Raw genomic sequence first — 23619 nt, forward strand, 5'->3', positions numbered from 1 at the left:
AGTCGGTGGGGTGTACACTGCAGAGGAGGAGCTAACTTTTTTTATTTGCATAGTGTCAGCCTCCTAGTGGCAGCAGCATACACCCATGGTTCCTGTGTCCCCCAATGAGAGGCGATAAAGAAACAGCGTTATCTGATCACGCCGTCTGTTGTGGCTACTCCAGACGGAAAAAAACAGACTTATTCTTTTTAGATCCGATACAACCACTGAGGAAATTGTGTCTTTTGCTGAAGCAATTACAGTTTTACAAAACATAAAAACTAATTAAAAAGCAGATCACAAGACCCAATTCTTTAAGGCCAGAGTTTTGTATGACAGGTTTAAAGGGAATCCATCGGCAGGTTTGCCATGTAATCCGAGAGAAGCATAATATAAGGGCATAGACCGATTCCAACGATGCATCACTTACTGGACTGTTAGGTGTAGTCTGCATATAAATCTGTTTTCTCTGCTGTAGATGTAGCAGTGGTCAAAATACGACATTGTGTACAACTTCGTCCCCACCAGTGATTGGCAGCTTTGAGTATATAACGTACATTGTCAGCAAGAGGGCAGTGGTGGAGGCAGATTAGCTGGCCATCCAGTCTGGAAGAGATGATCTCCAGCTGATAAAACCATGATTGTACTGAAAAAAGGAGATTTTGGTGTACTCACCGTAAAATCTCTTAGCCTCCAATTGGGGTACATAGGACCATGGGTGTTATGCTGCTGTCCACTAGGAGGCGACACTATGCATAATCTGAAGAAGATTAACCATGGCTCCTCCTCTGCAGTACACACCCCTGCATGGCTTCGCCTTCTCCAGTTTTGTGCAAAAGCATGAGGAGGAACGTAACATGAATAACAAACCATGCCTATAAGGCCACTATGTAAGAGCTCAAAGAACAATATGAAAACTCAACAGTAACAACGGCCCGCAAAGGGCAACAGGGTGGGAGCTGTGTCCCCCAATTAGAGGCTAAGAGGAAGATTTTACGGTGAGTACACAAGTCTATTTTACTTTTTACTCTGTCGCCTTTTTGGGGGACACAGGACCATGGGACGTCCCAAAGCAGTCCCTGGGTGGGAAGCAATGGACAAATATTGTGCAGACAGGCCCCAAAACTTGGGGCACCGCCGCCTGCAGAACCCATCTACCCAGGCTTGCGTCCGCTGAGGACTGGGTATGAACCCTTTAGTGTTTAGTAAACGTGTGTAGGCTAGTCCAAGTGGCCGCCTTACACACTTGTTGTGCCGAATAGCCCAGGAGGCCCCTACCGCGTGTGTAGAGTGTGCCGTAATACCAGCCGGAAGGGGAGAAATTTTAAGGCGGTAGGCCTCTTGTATGGTGGATTTGATCCACCTGGCAAGAGTAGCTTTGGAAGCCGGCAGAACCTGGTAGTCACCTTCCAGAAGAAGTAAAAAAGAATCAAGACTTCCGGAACTTCCCTTACTTGAGGCTTGTTAGCAATACGTCTCTGAAAAAGCACTGAGAGAGCGGACACCTGGCTCTTAAGCGAGCTCAGGGACAGCCTGGCCTCCAGACCGAATTGGAGAAAACCAAGTACTTTGGGGAGGGAATAGGGGAGTGGGGTCTGGCCACGAAATTCGCACCAGGTAAAGAAAGCTTTCCAGGTATGGTAATAAATCTTGGCAGAGGCTGGCTTCCGTGCCCTGACCATAGTTCCAATGACGTCCGGCAAGAGCCCTGCCTGGGTTAGAACCCAGGTTTCAAGGGCCAAGCCTTCAAATTGAGAGCCCCGGGGGGCGTGACCGGATGTGGAGCTGAACGGACGTGCGAGGCTCGAGCTCCCTAACCACCAGCTATCATAAGCGGCCCAAAGCACAGTGAGGTGACCGGAGGAGGTCAGATCCGAAGATAAGATAAGCCAGGCGGTGGTGCACTCCAGGAATGAAGCGAGGGAGAAGGAGGGGGCAGGCGCCCAGCAGGGTCCAGGTCTTTGAAGCGGTGGGTAACTGGATCCAAGATGGCGACCGCAGCTCTTACCACGCGGCCGCCGGAAGCAGCAGGAGTAATGGCAGTGTGAAGCAAAGGTCAGAGCTGCACAGTGAATCACTCCACCAGCCCCAAACTCCCAGCAAAACTGTAAGATCCCTGAGCACACAGAGCTATTCACCAACGCTGCAGTCCCTGCTTTCCCCCCCTGCTAGGAATGCTGAAGGTTCAGAGCCTGAAGATTTACAGCCACTAAACAGCCCTGACCGTCTCCTCAGACTCTCCTATTACAGACTCCAATTCTGCCCCTGTCACTGTAGCTACACTCAGATCCCTGCTGGGAGACCTGAAGCAAGCCATTCACACTGATATCACAACGGCTTTCACTGAGCTACATAAAGAAATAACGCAGATTGGCGACAGAACCTCACACAGGGGAAACTGGAGGAATATACTACAGCGCACAACCAACTAGTAGATGCGCATAATGAAGCGGACGAAGAAATCAAGGCCCTAAAACTGAAGCTTGCAGACCTAGAAGACCGATCCAGGCGCAATAACCTACGTTTCAGAGGAATCCCTGAGAGTGTGTCAGCGGATACACTAAAGGAGTTTCTAATGGACTTCTTCACAGTTCTGGTGCCGTCAGCAGAACAGAGGGACCTGCTGATTGACAGGGCACATCGGATCCCCAAACCAAAGTCTGCTCCCAGCTCCGCACCGCGAGACGTGATAGCCAGGCTGCACTTCTACCACTTCAAGGAGCAGTGACCAAGTCAGCAAAGCAAGAACTTCCAGAAAGATTCCGGAACATTCTGGTGTTCACCGACTTGTCTGCGACAACCCTGAACAGGAGGCGAGAATTCTCATCCGCAACCAAGATTCTACGGGACAACAGTATTGTCTACAAGTGGGGATATCCAGTAAAGCTCATCGTGACGAAAAATGGAACTTCACACGTCCTTGCGTCTCCCAGAGAGGCCATGACCCTGCTCCAGGATTGGTCCCTGACATCAGTGGATGAAGATACCAGCTCCCCACTAAAGAAAAGACCCGACGCTGAACAAAGAATGGACCTGATTCTCACGCAAGTACTCTGTTACCATATATATCCCCTGTGTGCCTATGCCGGGACACCACACTGTTATTTTTTTTTGCCTGGCAGGTTGAAGGGGCATGAGAATATTGCTTTCGTTTTTTCTATTCTCTCCCCCCTTTAATACTGGATAGGAACGACTATCCAGTTGGTTCACATAGAACCGAACTCTGAGTTGTACAAGTTGTACTTGTTCTGGTTGTTGTTAATTACTTTAACCCCTTTGTTTTCCTTATTATTATCCTGTATCCGGTGACTGATTGAATTTTTTTTTCTTTTTTGTAACTGATGGTATTTCAAATATCTTGCATTAATGTGAAAGGCCTAAACAGCCCTTTCAAGAGATCGTTATTATGGAAAGAAGCCCAGGCACTCAAAGCGGACATACTATGTGTCCAAGAAACTCATTTAAATCGTGACGATACACAGACTACAACATAAAAATTACCCCCATATCTATGTGTCATATGCGGCGAAAAAGAAGAGAGGGGTAGCGATTGCAATAAAAGACACTGTAGCGTTCCAGCTTGTTGATAGCGTTCTGGATGATGAAGGCAGATATGTAATATTGATATGCAATATCAATAATAAGGTGTATACAATTGCATCTATATATGCACCCAATACAGGTCAAATCACTTTTATTAAAGACCTCATAACTAAATTATCCAAAATAAAACAAGGATCCCTGCTAATCTGTGGAGATTTTAACATTGTCCCGATCCCCAATATAGACAAATCTTGGTGCTCAAAGAAAAAAAGTCCCAATCCCATGCGTTGTCCCAGTGTCTTATATCAGAAGAACTGTATGACACGTGGAGGGTCCTTCATGCTTCTGAAAGGGATTATACATATTACTCCCACCCACACAAAGTATATTCAAGAATAGATCTAATAGTAGTGGATAAATGGCTCCTTCAAAATATACAATCAGCAAAAATTGGGAACATAACCTGGTCGGACCACGCTCCTGTAACATGCCAAATTAAAGAGACGTACAATAATTTAACTTATTCTCCGTGGAGAATTAATAACTTCTTAATAGCCTCAGATAATATTAAATCCCAACTTAACGACCTTCTCCAGGAATTTTTTGATATCAATAGTACCCCTGACATATCCCCGACCACAGTGTGGTGCGCCCACAAGGCCTATATAAGAGGGCGGCTAATACAGATAGCAGCGCAACACAAAAAATGGAGAATGCGACAAATAGAAGAGCTCAATAAAAATATAGCAACATTGGAAAACATCCATAAACATAGCCCATCACCCACGGTATATAGAAAACTACAAAAGGCAAGATACGAACTATATCAGCTATTCCAATATAAATATGAGCATAATTTGAGGCGGAATAAAGCGAAATATTATTGGCAGGGGAATAAGGTGAGTAAAATACTTGCCAATAAGATTAAAGCGAGATTAACAAAGCAAAAAATAGCTCACATACAAGATGATCAAAAGAACAAAATATACAACCCTAAAGAAATTGCGAATACTTTCGCAAGATATTACTCCTCACTCTATAATCTCAAGACCGACAACCTTATCCCACAACCCAACGCTGAGCTAATTAATAATTTCCTGAATAGCATATCCCTACCCCAAATCCCAGAGGATAAATTGATGGCAATAAATCAACCTATAAGCCAAAAAGAAATCCAACAAACCATTCAGGCAACAAAAAATAATAAATCCCCAGGACCGGATGGTATAACTAATGAATACTTGAAGCTATTCAACCAAATATTGTCCCCACATCTATTATTAGTCTTCCAAAATATATTTGAAACAGGCAAAATACGAGAAGAAATGTTACAAGCGACTATAGTCCCCCTCCCCAAGCCAGGAAAAACGCCCGACCATCCAAGTAATTTCAGGCCAATATCCCTTCTAAATACTGACCTCAAGCTGTACTCAAAAATAGACTCTCCGATGTAATCCCCTCCCTGGTGCACAGAGACCAGGTTGGATTTATCAAATCTAGACAGACATTGGACGGCACCAGACGAATGATTGACCTCATCCATGTGGCGGGGAGGGACCAGACGCCTTCTCTGCTCCTATCCCTGGACGCGGAGAAGGCATTCGATCGGGTGCATTGGGGATACCTGTTTGAGGTTCTGGCCAGATTCGGATTTGCGGGTAATATTGCTAAAGCAATCACTGCTATATTCTCACCCATCAGCGTCGGTTTCTGTCTCTGGAATGATGTCGGACAGGTTTACTATTACTAACGGGACGAGACAGGGGTGTCTGCTATCACCCCTTATATTCGCTTTGGTGATTGAGCCTCTGGCGCAGAAAATTAGATCACACTCGATGATATCAGGAATTCAGGTGAATAAAACGGAACACAAAATAGGTTTATTTGCTGACGACATCATTCTAGCGTTAACAAACCCGACAGAATCATTACCGGCAGCAATGCAAGTAATTGATTCATATACTAAAATATCATATTATAAGCTGAACGTGTCTAAATGCCAGGTATTAAACCTAACCCCTCTCGCAAAACACCCCAAAAACTTTGAGAATAAGTACCCTTTTAAGTGGGAAAATGACCATATTGAGTATTTAGGTATTCGGCTGACTCTCTCGGCAGATAAAATGCTATCATTGAATTATGAGTCTCGGAGGAAGAAAATCCAAACTGACATGTTACGTATGAAGAAACATGAACTGTCATGGCTGGGCAGGATTGCTTCGGTGAAAATGTTCATTCTCCCACAAATACTGTATTTGTTCCGCAATCTCCCCATCATATTCCCAATGAAAATATTAAAAGAGATTGCGAACAATGGTGATGGCGAACTCAGTCGAGGGGTTCAAGAGAGGCCTGGATGTCTTCCTGGAGCAGAACAATATTGTATCATACAATTATTAGGTTCTGTAGAAGGACGTAGATCTGGGTATTTATTATGATGGAATATAGGCTGAACTGGATGGACAAATGTCTTTTTTCGGCCTTACTAACTATGTTACTATGTTACTAGATTCAAGCAATGATTTTAAAATACATTTGGTAAGAGAGAAAACCCAGAGTCCAAGCGGACACACTTTACATCCCTATGAGCAAGGGCGGCCTGGGTTGCCCCTCAGTGGTCCGGTACTACAGGGCCGCATTATTCGAACAGTTACGATTCATGTGGAATAATGATGATGATCGGCACTGGATAGCAATTGAAAAACATTTGATGAGAACCTCCAATGTCTCAGCTTTTTACCATGCACAAACTAAAGTCCCTAATAGAAACCTAAAAATGCCCCCAACAATAGACGCGGCTCTGGAGCTATGGAGTGTGTTGACTAATAAATTAGGCCCTATACACACTGCATTCCTCAAGGCTCCTATAGAGACACTGGAGCATTGTATCCCGGACCTCAAACTTAAAATTGGAATTTACCCAAAACCACCTCAATTGGGAACTTGTGTGATGGGGAGGAAATAATTACTTTTACATCATTACGAGATAAATACAATGTTCCTCAAAGGGATTTTTACAAATATTTGCAGATCCGGCATTTCCTAACTGAAAGGAAAAAACAGATGCCTGCACTGCCATCTAAACTTTACTCTATGCTGATGAACCCGACATCACAGATTAGGGCGCTGTCCACAAGCTACGACTGTATGTTGGAGAATACCCTGCCCTCTCTAACTACATACCTGCAAAAGTGGGAAAAAGACCTAAACTGCACATTCACACCGGATCAGTGGAGGGCATCCTTCTTAGTTATTGGAAGCCAATCTAAATGTACTAACCACATAGAAAACGCAAGGAAATTGTTATATAGATGGTATTTCACTCCCAGTAGATTGTCTAGGATGTTCCGCAGTTCCCCAGACACGTGCTGGAGGTGTGGAGACCCCTGTGCAGACATGCTACATATATGGTGGAGTTGTGACAGAATTAGACGTCTGTGGGAAGCCATAGATCATCTGATGTTCCAGATTTGTGGTATACCGGTGAATCTTAATGCACAGCAGGCGTTACTCGCTATTGATTTGGACTCGTTTCCCTATGAGTTCCGTACAGTGATTGTACATATTATTGTAGCAACAAGAATCAAAATTGCTAGTTACTGGAAAAACTCCAGGTGCCCCTCACTGCCCGAGGTCGTATCACTGATCAACGAAAATTGCCTATCAGAAAAAATAATCGCTACATCTAATATAGCTCAATTTCATAAAAAAATGGAACAATTGGTTATCTTTCCGTTTAAATACCGTTCTTAAATAACTTTGCAAATTTGCATATAGAGAATGTGATTGGATAGTTATTGTAATGTCACCATTTCCCCTATCCTCATCCCTATTCCCCATAACGTTGTGTTAATTATTAAGAATTTAATGTCAATAAGATGTAATGCTTGACACAATTTGTAAATAAATAAAAATTTATGTTTCAAATTGAGAGCCCCTGATGGTAGAACGGGCCTTGTGATAGAAGATCGGGGAGATGCCAGGTGGCGTCTGCTGTAAGTTGTAAGATGTCGGCGTACCATGTACGTCTGGGCCAGTCCGGTGCGATTAGGATGGTTGGAACTCTCTCTTGCTTGATATTCCTCTTCACTCTGGATATCAGAGGGAGAGGTGCAAAAATGTACAGAAGCTGGAACTGGGTCAAGTCCTGAACCAGGCCATCTGCTCCGAGCGACCAGCGATCGTATGTTCTGGCCATGAAGTTGGAGACCTTGGCATTGAAGTGGGATGCCATTAGGTCCACGTCCAGAGTCCCCCAGCGATGGCAGATCTGGCAAAAAATTTTGGGATGGAGAGACCACTCTCCATTCCTTGTCGGCTGAGGAAGTCGGCTTCCCAGTTGTCTACACCCGGAATGTGGACCGCAGAGAGCACCGACCCTGTGTCTTCCGCCCAGTGGAGGATGTGTGTCACCTCTCGCATCGCCTGGGTACTGCGGGTCCCTCCTTGGTGGTTCACATATGCCACAGCCATGGCATTGTCCGACTGTACTCTGATGTGAGAGGCTGCCAGTAAGTGAGGGAACGCTCTCAACGACAGGAGGATGGCACGAAGTTCCAGGATGTTGATGGTCATGGTCGTTTCCACTGGTGACCACTTGCCCTGTGGTGTAGGTGCACCACACCCCAACCAGTCAGGCTCGCGTCGGTGGTCAGGACCTTCCATTGACCTGTGAAAAAGGATTTCCCCGTTGCTAGCGAGGTTGACTTGAGCCACCAGTGCAGGGACCTCCTTGTTGACTGTTAGCTGGAACTCCCTGTCGAGAGAAAGGATTCATGTCCCAGGTCTTGAGACCGCTTCTATTGCTGCCCCCATCCTGCCGAGGACTCTCATGGGAAACCGGAGAGATCGGGGGGGAGGGGGTGGGGGGTTCGGAGGAGGGTGAGAACTCCTAGGCCGAGAGCCAGTGCCTTGTCCTTGGGAAGGAGCACCAGACCCCTGGAGGTGTCGAATAGCATTCCCAGGAAGGTCAGAGACTGACTCGGGGTTGGTGATGACTTTTGTAGGTTGACTAACCAGCCCATGCGACTCAGTGTCGATTGTGATTGAGACGCTGTGCTCGCAGTCCTTGAAGGTGGAAGCTTTGATGAGGAGATCGTCCAGGTATGGAACGTCTACTATGCCTCTGGAGTGCAGGACGTCCATGGTGGCTAACATGACCTTGGTAAACACTCTGGGAGCCGTGGCGAGTTCAAACGGGAGAGCCATGAACTGGTAGTGGTCATGGTCGATTGCGAACCTGAGAAATCTCTGATGGGCGGGTGCAAATCGGTACATGTTCTCTCCCTCTACTAACCTATCTTTGCCTGACATTGCCATCTCCGTGTGCGGTTCCACCATTACTCCAAAGCAACATGTCCGCTGCCTTGGGGTCATCCTTGATTCTGACCTTTCATTCACCCCCCACATCCGATCACTGGCTTGCTCTTACCTGCACCTCAAAAACATTTCTAGAATTCGCCCTTTTCTTACTTTCGACTCTGCAAAAACTCTTACTGTTTCACTTATTCATTCTCGTCTGGACTATTGTAACCCTCTACTAATCGGCCTCCCTCTTACCAAACTTTCCCCGCTCCAATCTGTCCTGAATGCTGCTGCCAGGATCATATTCCTCACCAACCGTTACCTCTACCTTGTGCCAGTCATTACACTGGCCACCCATCCACTCCAGAATCCAGTAAAAAACTACTACCCTCATCCACAAAGCACTCCATGGCTCAGCACCACCCTGCATCTCCTCCCTGGTCTCAGTCTACCACCCTACCCGTGCCCTCCGCTCCGCTAATGACCTCAGGTTAGCATCCTCAATAATCAGAACCTCCCACTCCCGTCTCCAAGACTTTACACGTGCTGCGCCGATTCTTTGGAATGCACTACCTAGGTTAATACGATTAATCCCCAATCCCCACAGTTTTAAGCGTACCCTAAAAACTCACTTGTTCAGACTGGCCTACCGCCTCAATGCATTAACCTAACGATCCCTGTGTGGCCCATTTATAAAAAAAAAAACAAAAAAAACAAACAAACAAACCAATCAGGTTCCTCGCATCATGTTCTCATTCACTTTATGCAGTTAATAGCCCTCTGTGTCTGTACTGCTACATACTTAGGCAGTTAACTGGTTCATGCAGCTTTACATGAACACCCGAGCCTTACACTATGGCCGGTCCGAATAACTAAAGCAATTGTTACCATCCACCTCTCGTGTCTCCCCTTTTCCCCATAGTCTAAGCTTGCGAGCAGGGCCCTCATTCCTCCTGGTATCTGTTTTGAACTGTATTTCTGTTATGCTGTAATGTCCATTGTCTGTACAAGTCCCCTCTATAATTTGTAAAGCGCTGCGGAATATGTTGGCGCTATATAAATAAAAATTATTATATTATTATTATGCAGGTATGCGTCTTATATGTCTATGGAGGTAAGATATTCTCCCTTCTCCATGGATGCAATGATGGACCGAAGGGATTCCATGCGGAAGTGACGATCCCGTACATATTTGTTGAGTTGTTTTAGGTCCAGTATGGGCTGTACGCTGCCTCCTTTCTTCGGGACTACGAATAGATTGGAGAAGAACCCTCGGAAGCGCTCGGCCACGGGAACCAGTACTATGACTCCTGCTTGAAGAAGCGAGGAAAAAGCTTGGTGCAAGGTACGAGCCTTGGCTGGCGGTTTTGGGGAAACAGAGGAAGAATCAGTTCGGAGGGTTGAAAGTGAACTATCTTGTATCCGGAAGACACTAGTTCCCTGACCCACCTGTCTTCTGTAATAGGCAGCCAGACTTGATGAAAGCGCAAATGTCGGCCGCCTACCGGTGGGATGTCTTCCGGAGTCCGTGAGTCATGATGAGGAGAAAGTTGAGATTTTCCTCCTGAGCTTAGACTGGCCTGCTTTTGACTGCCAGGTCTTGTCAGACCTTTGCGTCGACCGTGAGTTGTCCCTGCGTGGGGAACGGTTACGATTTTGTGCTGGACGAGAGACGGACCAGCCCGAGGAGTTCCGTAAGGATCGGAATCGAGCTTGGTTACGCTTCTTGTAGGTGCGTTTAGGTTTCAGTTGAGGGAGAAGAGTACTCTTACCCCTGGTGGCGTTGGATATCATTGTGTCCAACTTTTCACCTTAAAGTCGCCCACTGAGATACGGGAGGTGCGTGTGGGACTTCTTTGAGGCTGCGTCCGCTTTCCATTTCCGCAGCCAGGGGATATGCCGAATCGTGTTGGCGTTTGATGCTATCCCCGCTACACCCCTTGCTGAATCAGAGGCTGCATGAAGCATGTAATCTGCTACAACAACTATTTGAACCGCTTGGACCGACAGCTCAGGAGCGGATGCTTGGAGGCCAGCTTGTAAATTTTGGGTCCAAGCCAGGATGGCCTTGGCAGCCCAAACTGAAGCGAACGCGGGAGCCAGGGAGGCCCCTGTAGCCTCGAAAATTGAACGAGCCATGCGTTTTACCTGCCGGTCTGCTGCATCCCTGAGGGTTGAGCTATCTGGCAGTGAAAGGAGGGTCTGTGCTGCTAGTCTAGAGACTGGAGGGTCCACTTCGGGTGGATCTGTCCATTCTTTGGTGTCCTTCTGCGGGAAGGGGTACCTCGACTCCAGATATTTGCGATTAGCGAACTTCATAACTCCTTCAAAGGAAATCTTGTGTTCTGGGGCCTCCGGGGGCGGATCAGAAAAGTCCAGCATCCGATGGATGGAAGAGATCATGTCCTCAACTAGCGCTGTATTGCTAGGGGGAATTGGGATCAGGGACCCCTCCGTTTCCTTGTCTGAGTCGGAGTCACAGATGCCTTCCGAATCCTGTGTATCGCTGAGGCATCCCCTGGTGGGTGAACTGGGGCGAAGGTCTTCTCTGGTTGGGGATCGCTGCGGAGATCAGCATTGTCTGTCCCTGGTAGGGGACGGTGTAGGTGACCTGGAACTACGGTGTCTCTCCCTAGAGGGGGATGACCGTGTGCTATAGTATGACGCAGATGAACGTGACCTGTGGGTCAGCTTACGTCCTGACCTAGACATGATGTGCCTGGGACATCATATCCCTGAGTCGAGCTCTCCCGTTGCTGGGTAACGTTCATAGCTGAGGCATGACCCTGCAGAACCTTAAGCAATGTGGAGGTTAGGTTATCTATAGACTGTCATAGATTGCGACATCTGAGTAGCCCATTCCGGCGGGGCATTAGACACTGAAGAATTGGTAGGGGCTTCTTGGGGCTCTGACACAGTCTGGATACAGTCCCAGCAGTGCGGGTACGTGCTGCCAGTGGGGAGAGTGGTCCTGCAGGCTGTGCAGAATGCATAAAAGCAGTCCTGCCTGGTTTTCATGGACCTTGAGCCCGGCATAGTGTACGAGAGGGGTGGCTATGCAGAGGGCCCTACAGGTGTGGAGGAACCTATAGGGGATCTTATAGGAATATGGAATCACAGCCGAGTAAGAACCCCAGCTGTGATCTTACCCCACCAGTTTGCCCCTAGGTCCAGCGCCGAAGACCCACAGTCCTGTGCACCCCGGAGACTGGCTGGCCTGGATGCCGGGAGATGCAGGGTTATTTTTGTCCTGCAGCAGAAATGGCCACCGAGGAGAAGAGGAAGAAGGAGAAAGGGGGCAGAGAGCTGAGAAAAAGGCGCGGGGCTGTGTAAAAATGCACCCTTTCAGTCTCGATCCGCCCACTCTATGACACTGTAGAGTGTCATATTTGTCATCCGGTGGGGGGGGGGGGGCGGGCCGGGGGCAGAAACAAGGCGGCGGCCTCGGCAAGGCCGAAGTCACGCCTAAAGTAGATGCCTGATGCCCAAGAGGGCTCCAGGCCAGCGCGGAAGTCCGGGAGGGGATCGGATCTGAACCGGACCCTCCTGGATTTGAAAAGCAGGAGAGCGGTGGGGCTATAAGTGGTGGTGGTGGGGGGAGGGTGGGGGTTGACGGGTCCCCCTCCCCTGCTGCTGCCGCGAAGACAGGGCGCAGGGAGCCCTGTGTCTCAGATGTGCCATGCCTGCCCGCACTCCCCCCGGCCCCGACAGGATCCTGCAGCTGGGCTGGGGTCCCTAGATGCAGGCACAGTGTGCTGCCCCATGCTGCTGGGAGCTGCAGAGTGCTGCCTGTACAGGCCCTACCTGAGGCATCTCAACCTAATGCCCCCAGAGGGGGATTAGGGAGGGTGCTGCTGTCACCTTCAGGGGGCTTTATCCTCGCCTTGACCTCAACCCAGAAACCAGAAGGAATTGGGGAAGGAGGGTCTCGACTTCGAACCAGCACCCGAGGGACTGGGGAAGGAGCGACATGGGGAATAGCCATCTCGACTTCAACCGGGCACCCTATAATAGGGGGCCGAGGAAGGAGCCATGCCGGGAGTCTCGCAGGAGACCCACTTTTCTTCATCTGTAATCCCATCGTGGAAAAATACGTAGTACGAAATTTTAGGCGTGCCTCCTATGCGACACTAAGCAAAAACTGGAGAAGGCCAACACCGTCCAGGGGTGTATACTGCAGAGGAAAAGCCATGATTAATCAATTTCAGATTATGCATAGTGTCGCCTCCTAGTGGATAGCAACATAACACCCATGGTCCTGTGTCCCCCAATGAGGCGACAGAGTAAGCACATAGCCTAATAAGTGACTGACGGAATCAGGCTCTCTGCCCCTACATTATACTGCTCTCTGAATAGCAAAAACCTGCTGAAAGATTCCCTTTAACGAGAGACGTGCAAGAATACAATATGTGGAATTCATTAAACAGGCACATGCCACTCCATAAATTTAGTGCCAACCTCTCAGTGACGTAGCCATCTTATTAATCGGCACGTGCTTCAGAGATTTCCTGACACATCTGATCTAAAATCATTGGAGTAGATTCTCTTTAAATTGAAAGATACTTAGAATTGTAACAAAGTTCTTACATTTTCTCCAACCTTGATTTCATTCATTTGTGCGCTCAGGGAGTCCAATAACTGAGTTTTGACCTTCAGTTCATCTAGGGCGCTTCTTAATTCTTCCTGTATATCTATGGACTGCAACAGAATAAAAATACCCATAAAGCACGAACACTGGGACAACCTATAGAATCCCGAAGGAATCTGTTTCTCTGTAGCCCTTACCATTTCTATGTTCTCCTGCAAGTCCAGTTTCAGTTGGTCTCTTTCAGTCGTTAGGTCCTTCATGGTTTGATGCAATTCATCTTTTTCTTGAAGCATGGCTGAAATCTGTCCTTGAAGCTGGAGGCCTTCTCCCTCCTCTTCCTGTAACATATAGGTATCCCTATAACTGCACCAATACTCACATTATGCATGCTACAGATTAACACATTACAGAGAAGGAAAAAGCACACTTGTTAAAGCCTTTTAAAAACTTATGACATATGTTACAAACCTGTTTCACTTGTTTACTGGGATCACTTGCCAGATTTCCAATATTCGGCATCTCATCCAGTTCGCAGGATTTTAGCAGTTCCTTAAAATTCTGCTTGAGCTCAGCATTTTCTTCTTCCACCTTAGACAGCGCCAGCTCTGCAGAGTGCATACGTTCCTGGAGAAGCTTCATCTCAGAAACCAGGTTCTGATGCTTTCTTTCAAGCTCTAGTTTCTCATTGGTAAGACTTTCACACTTGGTTTCATTTTCGTGTAGTTTTTCAGTCATCGCAGACAGCTTAAAGAATAAAAGCATAAAAAGTAATGTTAAACAAAAACAGTTACAACGTTGCACCCAGTTTTTGGTTGTGAAGGTACAGCCAAGTTACCTCGATGATGGGTAAATTATCTGCTCCTTTGGAACAAGTCATAAGAGCTTAGATTGCATTGTACTAGAATCCAGTAAATTACATGGGGAGAGATGGCACCATTGGAAGATTTCAGTACGGAAGCCAACTATTACACAAAATGTGGTGGTTCTGTAGGAAGGTCCAATGGATCAATGGCAATACGCAAAATAGGCCAATCTGTCGCAATTTTCCTTCTATAGGATATCTCCTAGAGGGGTTTCAAGACTAGGAAATTAAAAGGGTAAAGTATAGATCTCAAATGGTTTCTTGGAAAGGTCTAAGGGGCAGATTCAATAAGACAGGCGCTCCATACACAAGTCTTAATGCATGAGCCTGCTAGAGCACCCAATTCAGTAAGAGGTGCACTCCACTGAATGAATTGGACGCATCTCAAGTAGTACGTGCCTCCAGGGGACTGGATTACATTGCTCAAATAAGATACGCCACTTTTCATGATTTTGGCAGGCAGTCGTAGGGAAAGCCACGCTCTCCTCATATTGAATACATCTAGAAGTGGAGAACAAACACCATGGAGGGAGAAGGGCTGGTTACGCTCATCTGGAGGAGTTGTAGCAGGCACAACTTCTGTGTAGGCATGAAGGAAAACAACAACTGCTCCATGGCTGGTGGATAAATCCTACAGGAGATATTAGATCCAACAGGTAAGGTGCACAGTGTTGAAGAATCCATAAACTCCAGCAGCTCCACTCACATTGGCATAGGTAGCTGAGACCAAGAAGAGAACGCCAAAAGTCACAATATTTTTGTGCAATTTGGGAGATGTTAAGGAGTATTACGGTATTTTTAAACTACAATCCTGACAAACCCCATAAATTAAAAACAAAAAAAAAGTGTTTTTGCCATAATTATGCTCGACTGATCCCTCCAACAGTGCAGGTTAGATAAGCTAATTTACATACATTTTTTCAGCAGTTATAGATCTTTTGCTAAAATTAAAATCCTAGAGCTAGCATTCTTTCAAGCAATGGAAATTAGCTGGCCACATGGGGGACATATGGTCACCCATTAGGCTTATTCCAGCTCTACCAACTTTTGTCCCATCATTAGAAAAAAAAAAAAAAAGGGGAGGTGCACAATACCTGCCACTCACACATGCAACTCCGCTTTCTCACCTTCCGGTGCACAAGTGAGGGGAACAGGAATACCCCATTAAAGAGGAGGAAAGCCAAGGAGATGGAAAGAATAAGGTGATTGACTCAGTCAGTTTTTTTTCCTTTCTTCCATTGTTGGAAATCATCTCCCAATCTCTTCATACCATGCACTGTCCTCCCTCCCCCACTGCATCTAGTTCACTCTCTGACTTTGAAGCAGTTACAGAAGAAGAAGTAAGCAGGCTCCTTGCATCTTCGCGCCCGACCACTTGCACCAGTGACCCCATTCCGTCACATCTCCTCCAGTCCCTTTCCCCGGCTATCACCTCTCACCTAACAAAAATATTCAACCTTTCCCTCACTTCCGGTATTTTTCCCTCCTCATTTAAGCATGCCATCATACATCCATTACTTAAAAAACCATCCCTCGATCAAAACTGTGCCGCTAATTATAGACCTGTCTCTAATCTTCCCTTCATCTCTAAACTCCTCGAACGCCTGGTCCACTCCCGTCTTACCCGCTATCTCTCAGATAACTCTCTTCTCGACCCTCTTCAATCTGGCTTCCGCTCTTTACACTCTACTGAAACTGCCCTCATTAAAGTCTCTAATGACCTACTAACAGCTAAATCTAATGGTCACTACTCCATGCTAATTCTCTTGGATCTCTCTGCAGCATTTGACACTGTGGATCATCAGCTCCTCCTCACTATGCTCCGCTCCATCGGCCTCAAAGACACCGTTCTCTCCTGGTTCTCCTCCTATCTCTCTGACCGATCCTTCACTGTATGTTTTGCTGGTTCCTCCTCCTCTCACCTTCCCCTTACTGTTGGGGTTCCTCAAGGATCAGTCCTAGGCCCCCTACTCTTCTCGTTGTATACTGCCCCTATTGGACAAACAATCAGTAGATTTGGTTTCCAGTACCATCTCTATGCTGACGACACCCAATTATACACTTCTGCTCCCGATATCACACCGACCTTTTTAGAAAACACCAGTGATTGTCTTACCGCTGTCTCTAACATCATGTCCTCCCTCTATCTGAAACTAAACCTGTCAAAAACTGAACTCCTCGTGTTCTCTCCCTCTACTAACCTACCTTTGCCTGACATTGCCATCTCCGTGTGCGGTTCCACCATTACTCCAAAGCAACATGCCCGCTGCCTTGGGGTCATCCTTGATTCTGACCTTTCATTCACCCCCTACATCCGATCACTGGCTCGCTCTTCTTACCTGCATCTCAAAAACATTTCTAGAATTCGCCCTTTTCTTAATTTCGACTCTGCAAAAACTCTGACTGTTTCACTTATTCATTCTCGTCTGGACTATTGTAACTCTCTACTAATCGGTCTCCCTCTTGCAAAACTCTCCCCGCTCCAATCTGTCCTGAATGCTGCAGCCAGGATCATATTCCTCACCAACCGTTACACCGATGCCTCTACCCTGTGCCAGTCATTACACTGGCTACCCATCCACTCCAGAATCCAGTACAAAACTACTACCCTCATCCACAAAGCACTCCATGGCTCAGCACCACCCTAGATCTCCTCCCTGGTATCAGTCTACCACCCTACCCGTGCCCTCCGCTCCGCTAATGACCTCAGGTTAGCATCCTCAATAATCAGAACCTCCCACTCCCGTCTCCAAGACTTTACACGTGCTGCGCCGATTCTTTGGAATTCACTACCTAGGTTAATACGATTAATCCCCAATCCCCACAGTTTTAAGCGTGCCCTAAAAACTCATTTGTTCAGACTGGCCTACCGCCTCAATGCATTAACCTAACGATCCCTGTGTGGCCTATTTATAATAAAAAAAAAAAAAAAAAAAAAAAAAAAAAGGTTCCTCGCATCATGTTCTCATACACTTTATGCAGTATTAGCCCTCTGTGTCTGTACTGCTACATACTTAGGCAGGTAACTGGTTCATGCAGCTTTACATGAACACCTGAGCCTTACACTATGGCCGGTCCGAATAACTAAAGCAATTGTTACCATCCACCTTTCGTGTCTCCCCTTTTCCTCATAGTTTGTAAGCTTGCGAGCAGGGCCCTCACTCCTCCTGGTATCTGTTTTGAACTGTATTTCTGTTATGCTGTAATGTTTATTGTCTGTACAAGTCCCCTCTATAATTTGTAAAGCGCTGCGGAATATGTTGGCGCTATATAAATAAAATTATTATTATTATTATTATTATTGTTGCAACCTAAGAGCCATACTTGGTTTTTTTTTTTTATAAACATAAAAAGCTGTAGTTTTGGGTACATAGTGTGGATAGTGTTTTTTTTGTAAGGTGGGATGAACATAAACACCAAATCTGTGTTTGTTTTTAACCATATTTGTTACTTGCAAATTGTTTGATTGTAGAGAGTGTCATTGGTCTCTAGTTAGATTCTGCTGGAAGCGGGAACAAATAGGCTATGGGGTACAACAGGCACAAAGCCCTCCTTAGACCCGCAGCCTAATGACACTCCGTGATCTCACTGCAAAGAGATTGACAGAGCGTGCAATCTCCTTCTGTCAACTACTTAAATGCATTGGTTGCTATTAACGGCAGCAACTCAGAGGTTAACGTGTCAGGATGAAAGCTAGCTCCAGTCCCAGCAGATATTATATTACAGCCAGCTCCTGCAGATGCTAGAATGCCCACCTCATTCATGGGTCATAAGGTTTTCGCATTAAGATCCATGTTTGAAAATTGACGATCATCAATATTGTGCATTGAATACGCACTATATAAAGTGATGTCTGCGGGATGACAGGTAGAAAATGCAGGGGGACCCAAAAGCAACTTACAGTTTACTGAAAGGAGAAGTGGAGATGGCACTGGGCAGGAGGAAGACATTGTACATTGCAAGGAGTTGTGGGGGACATTACTGTAGCTGACCTTTTCCGCTAGAATGTCTTTTTGGTCTTCTGCTTGTGGTGGAGAGTCTCCAGTGTCAGCAAGTTGTTGTCTTAGGTCAGCAACAAGTTTCTTCTGCTGCTCGAGTTCCTCCTGTGTAGTCCTCAACTCCTCCTGCGTCTCAATGGACTATTCATGGTAGAAAACAGAAATGGTAAAGATATAAAACACTATTGAGCATGAAAAACTAAACAGGAGAGATAGTCAGATGGCCGCTGCTCCGCACACTTAAGGCTTCTTTCACACTAGCGTCGGAATCTCCCCGTCGCAATGCGTCGGGGAGAGATTTCGACGCTAGCGTTTAGCACAATGCACAGTGGAGGCAGCGGATGCATTTCTCCGGCGCATCCGCTGCCCCATTGTAAGGTGCGGGGAGGTGGGGGCGGAGTTCCAGCCGCGCATGCGCAGTCGGAAAAAGCGGTCCGTCAGGAGCAAAAAACGTTACATGTAGCGTTTTTTGCTCCCGTCGGTCCGCAGAAGCACGACGCATCCATCGCTTGACGGATGCGACGTGTGGCAATCCGTCGCAAATGCGTCGTCAATGCAAGTCTATGGGGAAAAAAAACGCATCCTGCAAGCACTTTTGCAGGATGTGTTTTTTTCTGCAAAACGACGCATTGTGACGGATTGCAGAAAACGCTAGTGTGAAAGTAGCCCAAGTTTAATAATAACCGCCCATTTGTAAAAGCAAATAATAGCAAGTCATCACCAGCTCAATGTTGTCACTTAAGTCTTGCTTTAAGTTGTTCTTCTCAGCTTCCAGGTCTTCCATCTTAACAAGAAGCTCATCTCGATGCTGAATGATAACATTTAACTCATCTTGGAGTTCTTGCAGTTTGCTCGAAGGCTCAGCATTTTCTGGTTGCAGAACACTCAAAGAATAGACATGTAATTGCTCCTGAAGCTGTTCCTTTACAGACAACAATACATTGTACTTTTCTTCCAAATCTTGTTTCTCCTTGCACAGCTCAGATTGCTTTTCTGATAGGTGCTGAAGGGAAGTAACTTCTGAGAGCAGCTAAGTGGGGGGAAAGGAAAGAAAATGTAAACATTACACAAGATGAGAAAAATAAGGAGAGCGTAAAGTGATTAGTAGAAAGCTAGTGCAGAACTTTTGCCTAAAATTTACTCCTTTCCCTTAATGGTATGTTGCGTCATAATGCAATTAAAACTGAGAAATATGTCCTAGGAGACCAGCCATATCCCCTCAATCTCTTCAGGGTCCAGTGAATGGCAGAATTAAATACGCTGCACAAGTTTAAAATCCCTTTTACTCTCCTACAGTTTAGTGTTTTTATGAGTAATAAGTCTCTTTATATAAAACCAAGCCATTCAAGATATAGATGGACTTGGGCATTTATGTGCAATGCTCTTATAAAGGACCTTCGCCAGGTATATTGTGGCCAGGTTCTGTTCCCAAGGTTATTCCCGCTGCACCCAAATATTTTATTTATTGTAAATCTGCCATACAGTGGCACCATGCACTTTAAAATTCTCTCGTCAATCTATACAAGTTCGGTCTTTGGGGTTTACATGATGCTGCACTTTCTGTAGGTTTTACTTCAGGCTAGCCAGGAGCACTACTGGACCTTTTCCTTGAATCACTTTTCTGTGTTTTGATATTATATAGGAATTCCATAGAATTGAACTTACATGGTCCACTTGACCTTGGAGTTTGTGATTCTCCATGCAAGAAGATTTGTACAATTCATCCAATTCTTTAAGACGAGTTTCCATTCCCTTTAGAAAAATATAACGGAAGTTGAAAAATCAATGATGGCGACCGTTTCAGTCAAATGATCTTAAAACACAATTACCTGTTTAACCTGAAGCAGATCAGGTTTCTTCTCCAGTATGGCTGAAAGCTACATTTGGAGGATGAAACCATAAATTAGTAGAAATTATATAGGTCAGGGGTGAGCAAAGTGCGGCCCTTGGACTATGGCAGCTAAAGCCCTGCAAACAGTGGCCCGCAGCACGCAGCCAACACCAGTCAGCTTCTTAATTTCACTGGTATCTGCATCCTGATAACGTACACAATGGTGAGAGTGCGGCTGGATGGAGCAGGGGCTATGACCACACTAAATCGCACCAGTTGCGAGGAACCTCACTCCACAGACTGGAGCAGTGCAACGAAGGGAACGCAGTTGGACAATCGTTTTTTTTTTTTTTATTTATGGACTTGTGTGAAGACTCATGTTCTCATACACTTTATGCAGTTAATAGCCCTCTGTCTGTACTGCTACATACTTAGGCAGGTAACTGGTTCATGCAGCTTTACATGAACACCCGAGCCTTACACTATGGCCGGTCCGAATAACTAAAGCAATTGTTACCATCCACCTCTCGTGTCTCCCCTTTTCAATCATAGTCTGTAAGCTTGCGAGCAGGGCCCTCATTCCTCCTGGTATCTATTTTGAACTGTGATTTCTGTTATGCTGTAACGTCTATTGTCTGTACAAGTCCCCTCTATAATTTGTAAAGCGCTGCGGAATATGTTGGCGCTATATAAATAAAAATTATTATTATTATTATAAGACTGCATTGGCTACAATACTGGGAAACTCATTGCGGACTCTACTAGTCTGGGTGAGTCCATCATATTGTGTAGGGTAGCCATGAGGGCCATCATACCATGTGTGTGGGATGCTATGGGAGCAACTTACTGAGTGAAGTGTGAGGGCAGCTGTTGATACAAGAGCTGAATAATAGGCGCAGAATGATTTATAACCTGTATAAAAAGCAGTAAATTTGATGGTGTGAATTGGCTGCTACAAGTAAGAACACATTATAAGCCCTATAGTAACATGTTATAGCAGTAGCAGATAATCTGCATACTTAACTCCTCAATATTAAGGGATATAAATTAATACAATAACCAGAATTAAGTTCTGCCTGTCGGTACCACTGTCACAGTCTCATGGGCCACTTAAAATTATTTGCCCACCGCTAGTCTAGGTGGACAATACACACTTCATGCACATTTGGAAAATCTTACTTGTCGCTCCGCACACTCTACTTCCATCAATAAGCATTGTGCTTCACTGTCATTTTTATTTTGGTCGACGACTGTAAGTGAACATCTTTCATGCTGCATCTTCAGTTCAGAGTATTGCTGTTCGGCTTGTTGGTATTTCACCTGCAGTTGTGTTACCTCCCCTGTTAGTTTCTCAAGCTGTTCACTTTGTTCTTCCAACTTGTGCTCCTGGTCGTTTATTATAGAAGCAGACTGTTCTGTTCCAGACTTTAATAAAACTAGTTCCTCTGAGGTTCTCTGTGCCTAATTAGTGAAATATTAAGATTGTCTTAGTCTGATGCACACACCGAGAGTCCGAGACGGACCTTTTATAAACATTTGGCATCAAATTCGGAGAATTTGTACTTTGCATCAAACAAGAATCGAGGTATTGTGTTAGTGGAGTAAACTCACCTGGTCCCTAAGGTTTTCGACTTCACTACATAAATGCAAGGATTCTGAAAAGCTGGCAATTTTCTGCTCCAGCTCATTCTTCTCCTCCAAAATATTAGCCATCTGCTTTGAGTAATCTTCAACCTTTTTCTCAAGCTCTATGCGAGACAGGAGCTCTGCAAATACAAAGGGAAAACACATGCAATTATGTGCCATTTCGCACAGACCGCTTCTATACGCCCAACACTCTTCGCATTGACATGTGCACATTTTTGTATTAGACACTGCATATAAGAATTTCTCACAAAAAAAAAATAAAAAAAAAATGACTCAATTGTTCTGCTATTCTTTAAAGGGAACCTGTCACCTGATTTGGCGGGACCGGTTTTCGGTCACATATGGGCGGCGTTTTCGGGTGTTTGATTCACCCTTTCCTTACTCGCTGGCTGCATGCTGGCCGCAATATTGGATTGAAGTTCATTCTATGTCCTCCGTAGTACACGCCTGTGCAAGGCAATCTTGCCTTGCGCAGGCGTGTACTATGGAGGACATAGAATGAACTTCAATCCAATATTGCGGCCAGCATGCAGCCAGCGAGTAAGGAAAGGGTGAATCAAACACCCGAAAACTCCGCCCATATGACCGAAAACCGGTCCCGCCAAATCAGGTGACAGGTTCCCTTTAAGCAGAGAAGCTGCCACCAGAGATGGCAGCGTGGGAGCTTCTGTGTATGGGAGAGCTTGGTGAGACAGCTGCCAGCCCAACTATCATGTAATAACATGCACACACACAGGGCCGTATTTGCCTAGGGCGCCAGGATGCGGCACCTGAGCGAGGTTGTTTTTTTTTTTTTTTTTTAAGGCGGGGGGTCCGCCCACCACCCTCAACTCTCGCCATCGCCTTGAAGACGATATACTCCCCCTCCTCCAGCGGTGCCTGGTCTCAGCGCCGGCAGCAAGTCCTGTGCTCACAGTGGTCACGTGGTACCGCTCATTAAGGTGATGAATATGGACGCATATTTATTACCTTAATGAGCGGTACCATGTGACCGCTCACACAGGAAGAAGCTTTGGCGCCGGGACAGAGGTGCAGGAGGAAGAGTCCATTCAGCGCGCTGTGAGGAGGGTGAGTATGACGGACAGGGGAGGAGAAGGAGGATGGGGGAGCCACACATACAAGGATGGGAGGGGGGAGGGAAACGGAGCCACGCATACAAAGATGGGAGGAGGGGAGAGCAGAGCCACGCCTACAAAGATGGGAGGAGGGGGGAGCAGAGCCACGCATACAGAGATGGGAGGAGGGGGGAGCAGAGTCACGCATACAAAGATGGGAGGAGGGGAGAGCAGAGCCACGCCTACAAGGATGGGAGGAGGGGGGAGCAGAGCCACGCATACAAAGATGGGAGGAGGGGGGAGCAGAGCCACGCATACAAAGATGGGAGGAGGGGGGGAGCAGAGCCACGCATACAAAGATGGGAGGAGGGGGGGGAGCAGAGCCACGCATACAAAGATGGGAGGAGGGGGGGAGCAGAGCCACGCATACAGGATGGGAGGAGGGGGGTGAGATGAGCCATGCATACAGGATGGGAGGGGGAGATGAGCCATGTATACAGGATGGGGGAGATGAGCCATGCATACAAGATGGGAGGGGGGGCATTATACAGTATGGAGCATCATGTGGGGTCATTATACAGTATAGAGCACTAAGTGGCCATTATAAAGTATGGAGCATCATGTGTGGCCATTACACAGTATAGTGTACTGTGTGGCCATTATACTGTATAGAGTACTGTGTGGCCATACAGTATGGAGCATCATGTGTGGCCATTATACAGTATAGAGCACTGTGTGGCCATACAGTATGGAGCACTGTGTGGCCATTATATAGTATGGAGCATCACGTGTGGCCATTACACAGTATAGAG

General features: G+C 46.3%; 1 protein-coding gene across 2 annotated transcripts in view; it reads right to left on the reverse strand.

The window, feature by feature from the left end:
* Positions 1-23619, reverse strand: part of CENPE (centromere protein E) — a 206619-nt gene that overhangs the window by 116621 nt on the left and 66379 nt on the right. For both annotated transcript variants that reach the window (XM_069743668.1, XM_069743664.1), the window contains exons 22-29: positions 21717-21871; positions 21285-21566; positions 19940-20026; positions 18996-19304; positions 18269-18415; positions 13883-14158; positions 13612-13752; positions 13414-13524 (exon numbers count right to left, since the gene is read on the reverse strand). In XM_069743668.1, coding sequence (XP_069599769.1) covers positions 13414-13524; positions 13612-13752; positions 13883-14158; positions 18269-18415; positions 18996-19304; positions 19940-20026; positions 21285-21566; positions 21717-21871 — 1508 coding nt within the window. The remainder of the gene's footprint in view (positions 1-13413; positions 13525-13611; positions 13753-13882; positions 14159-18268; positions 18416-18995; positions 19305-19939; positions 20027-21284; positions 21567-21716; positions 21872-23619) is intronic.

This window comes from Ranitomeya imitator, chromosome 1 (assembly GCF_032444005.1).
Source record: "Ranitomeya imitator isolate aRanImi1 chromosome 1, aRanImi1.pri, whole genome shotgun sequence".
Lineage (NCBI taxonomy): Eukaryota > Metazoa > Chordata > Amphibia > Anura > Dendrobatidae > Ranitomeya > Ranitomeya imitator.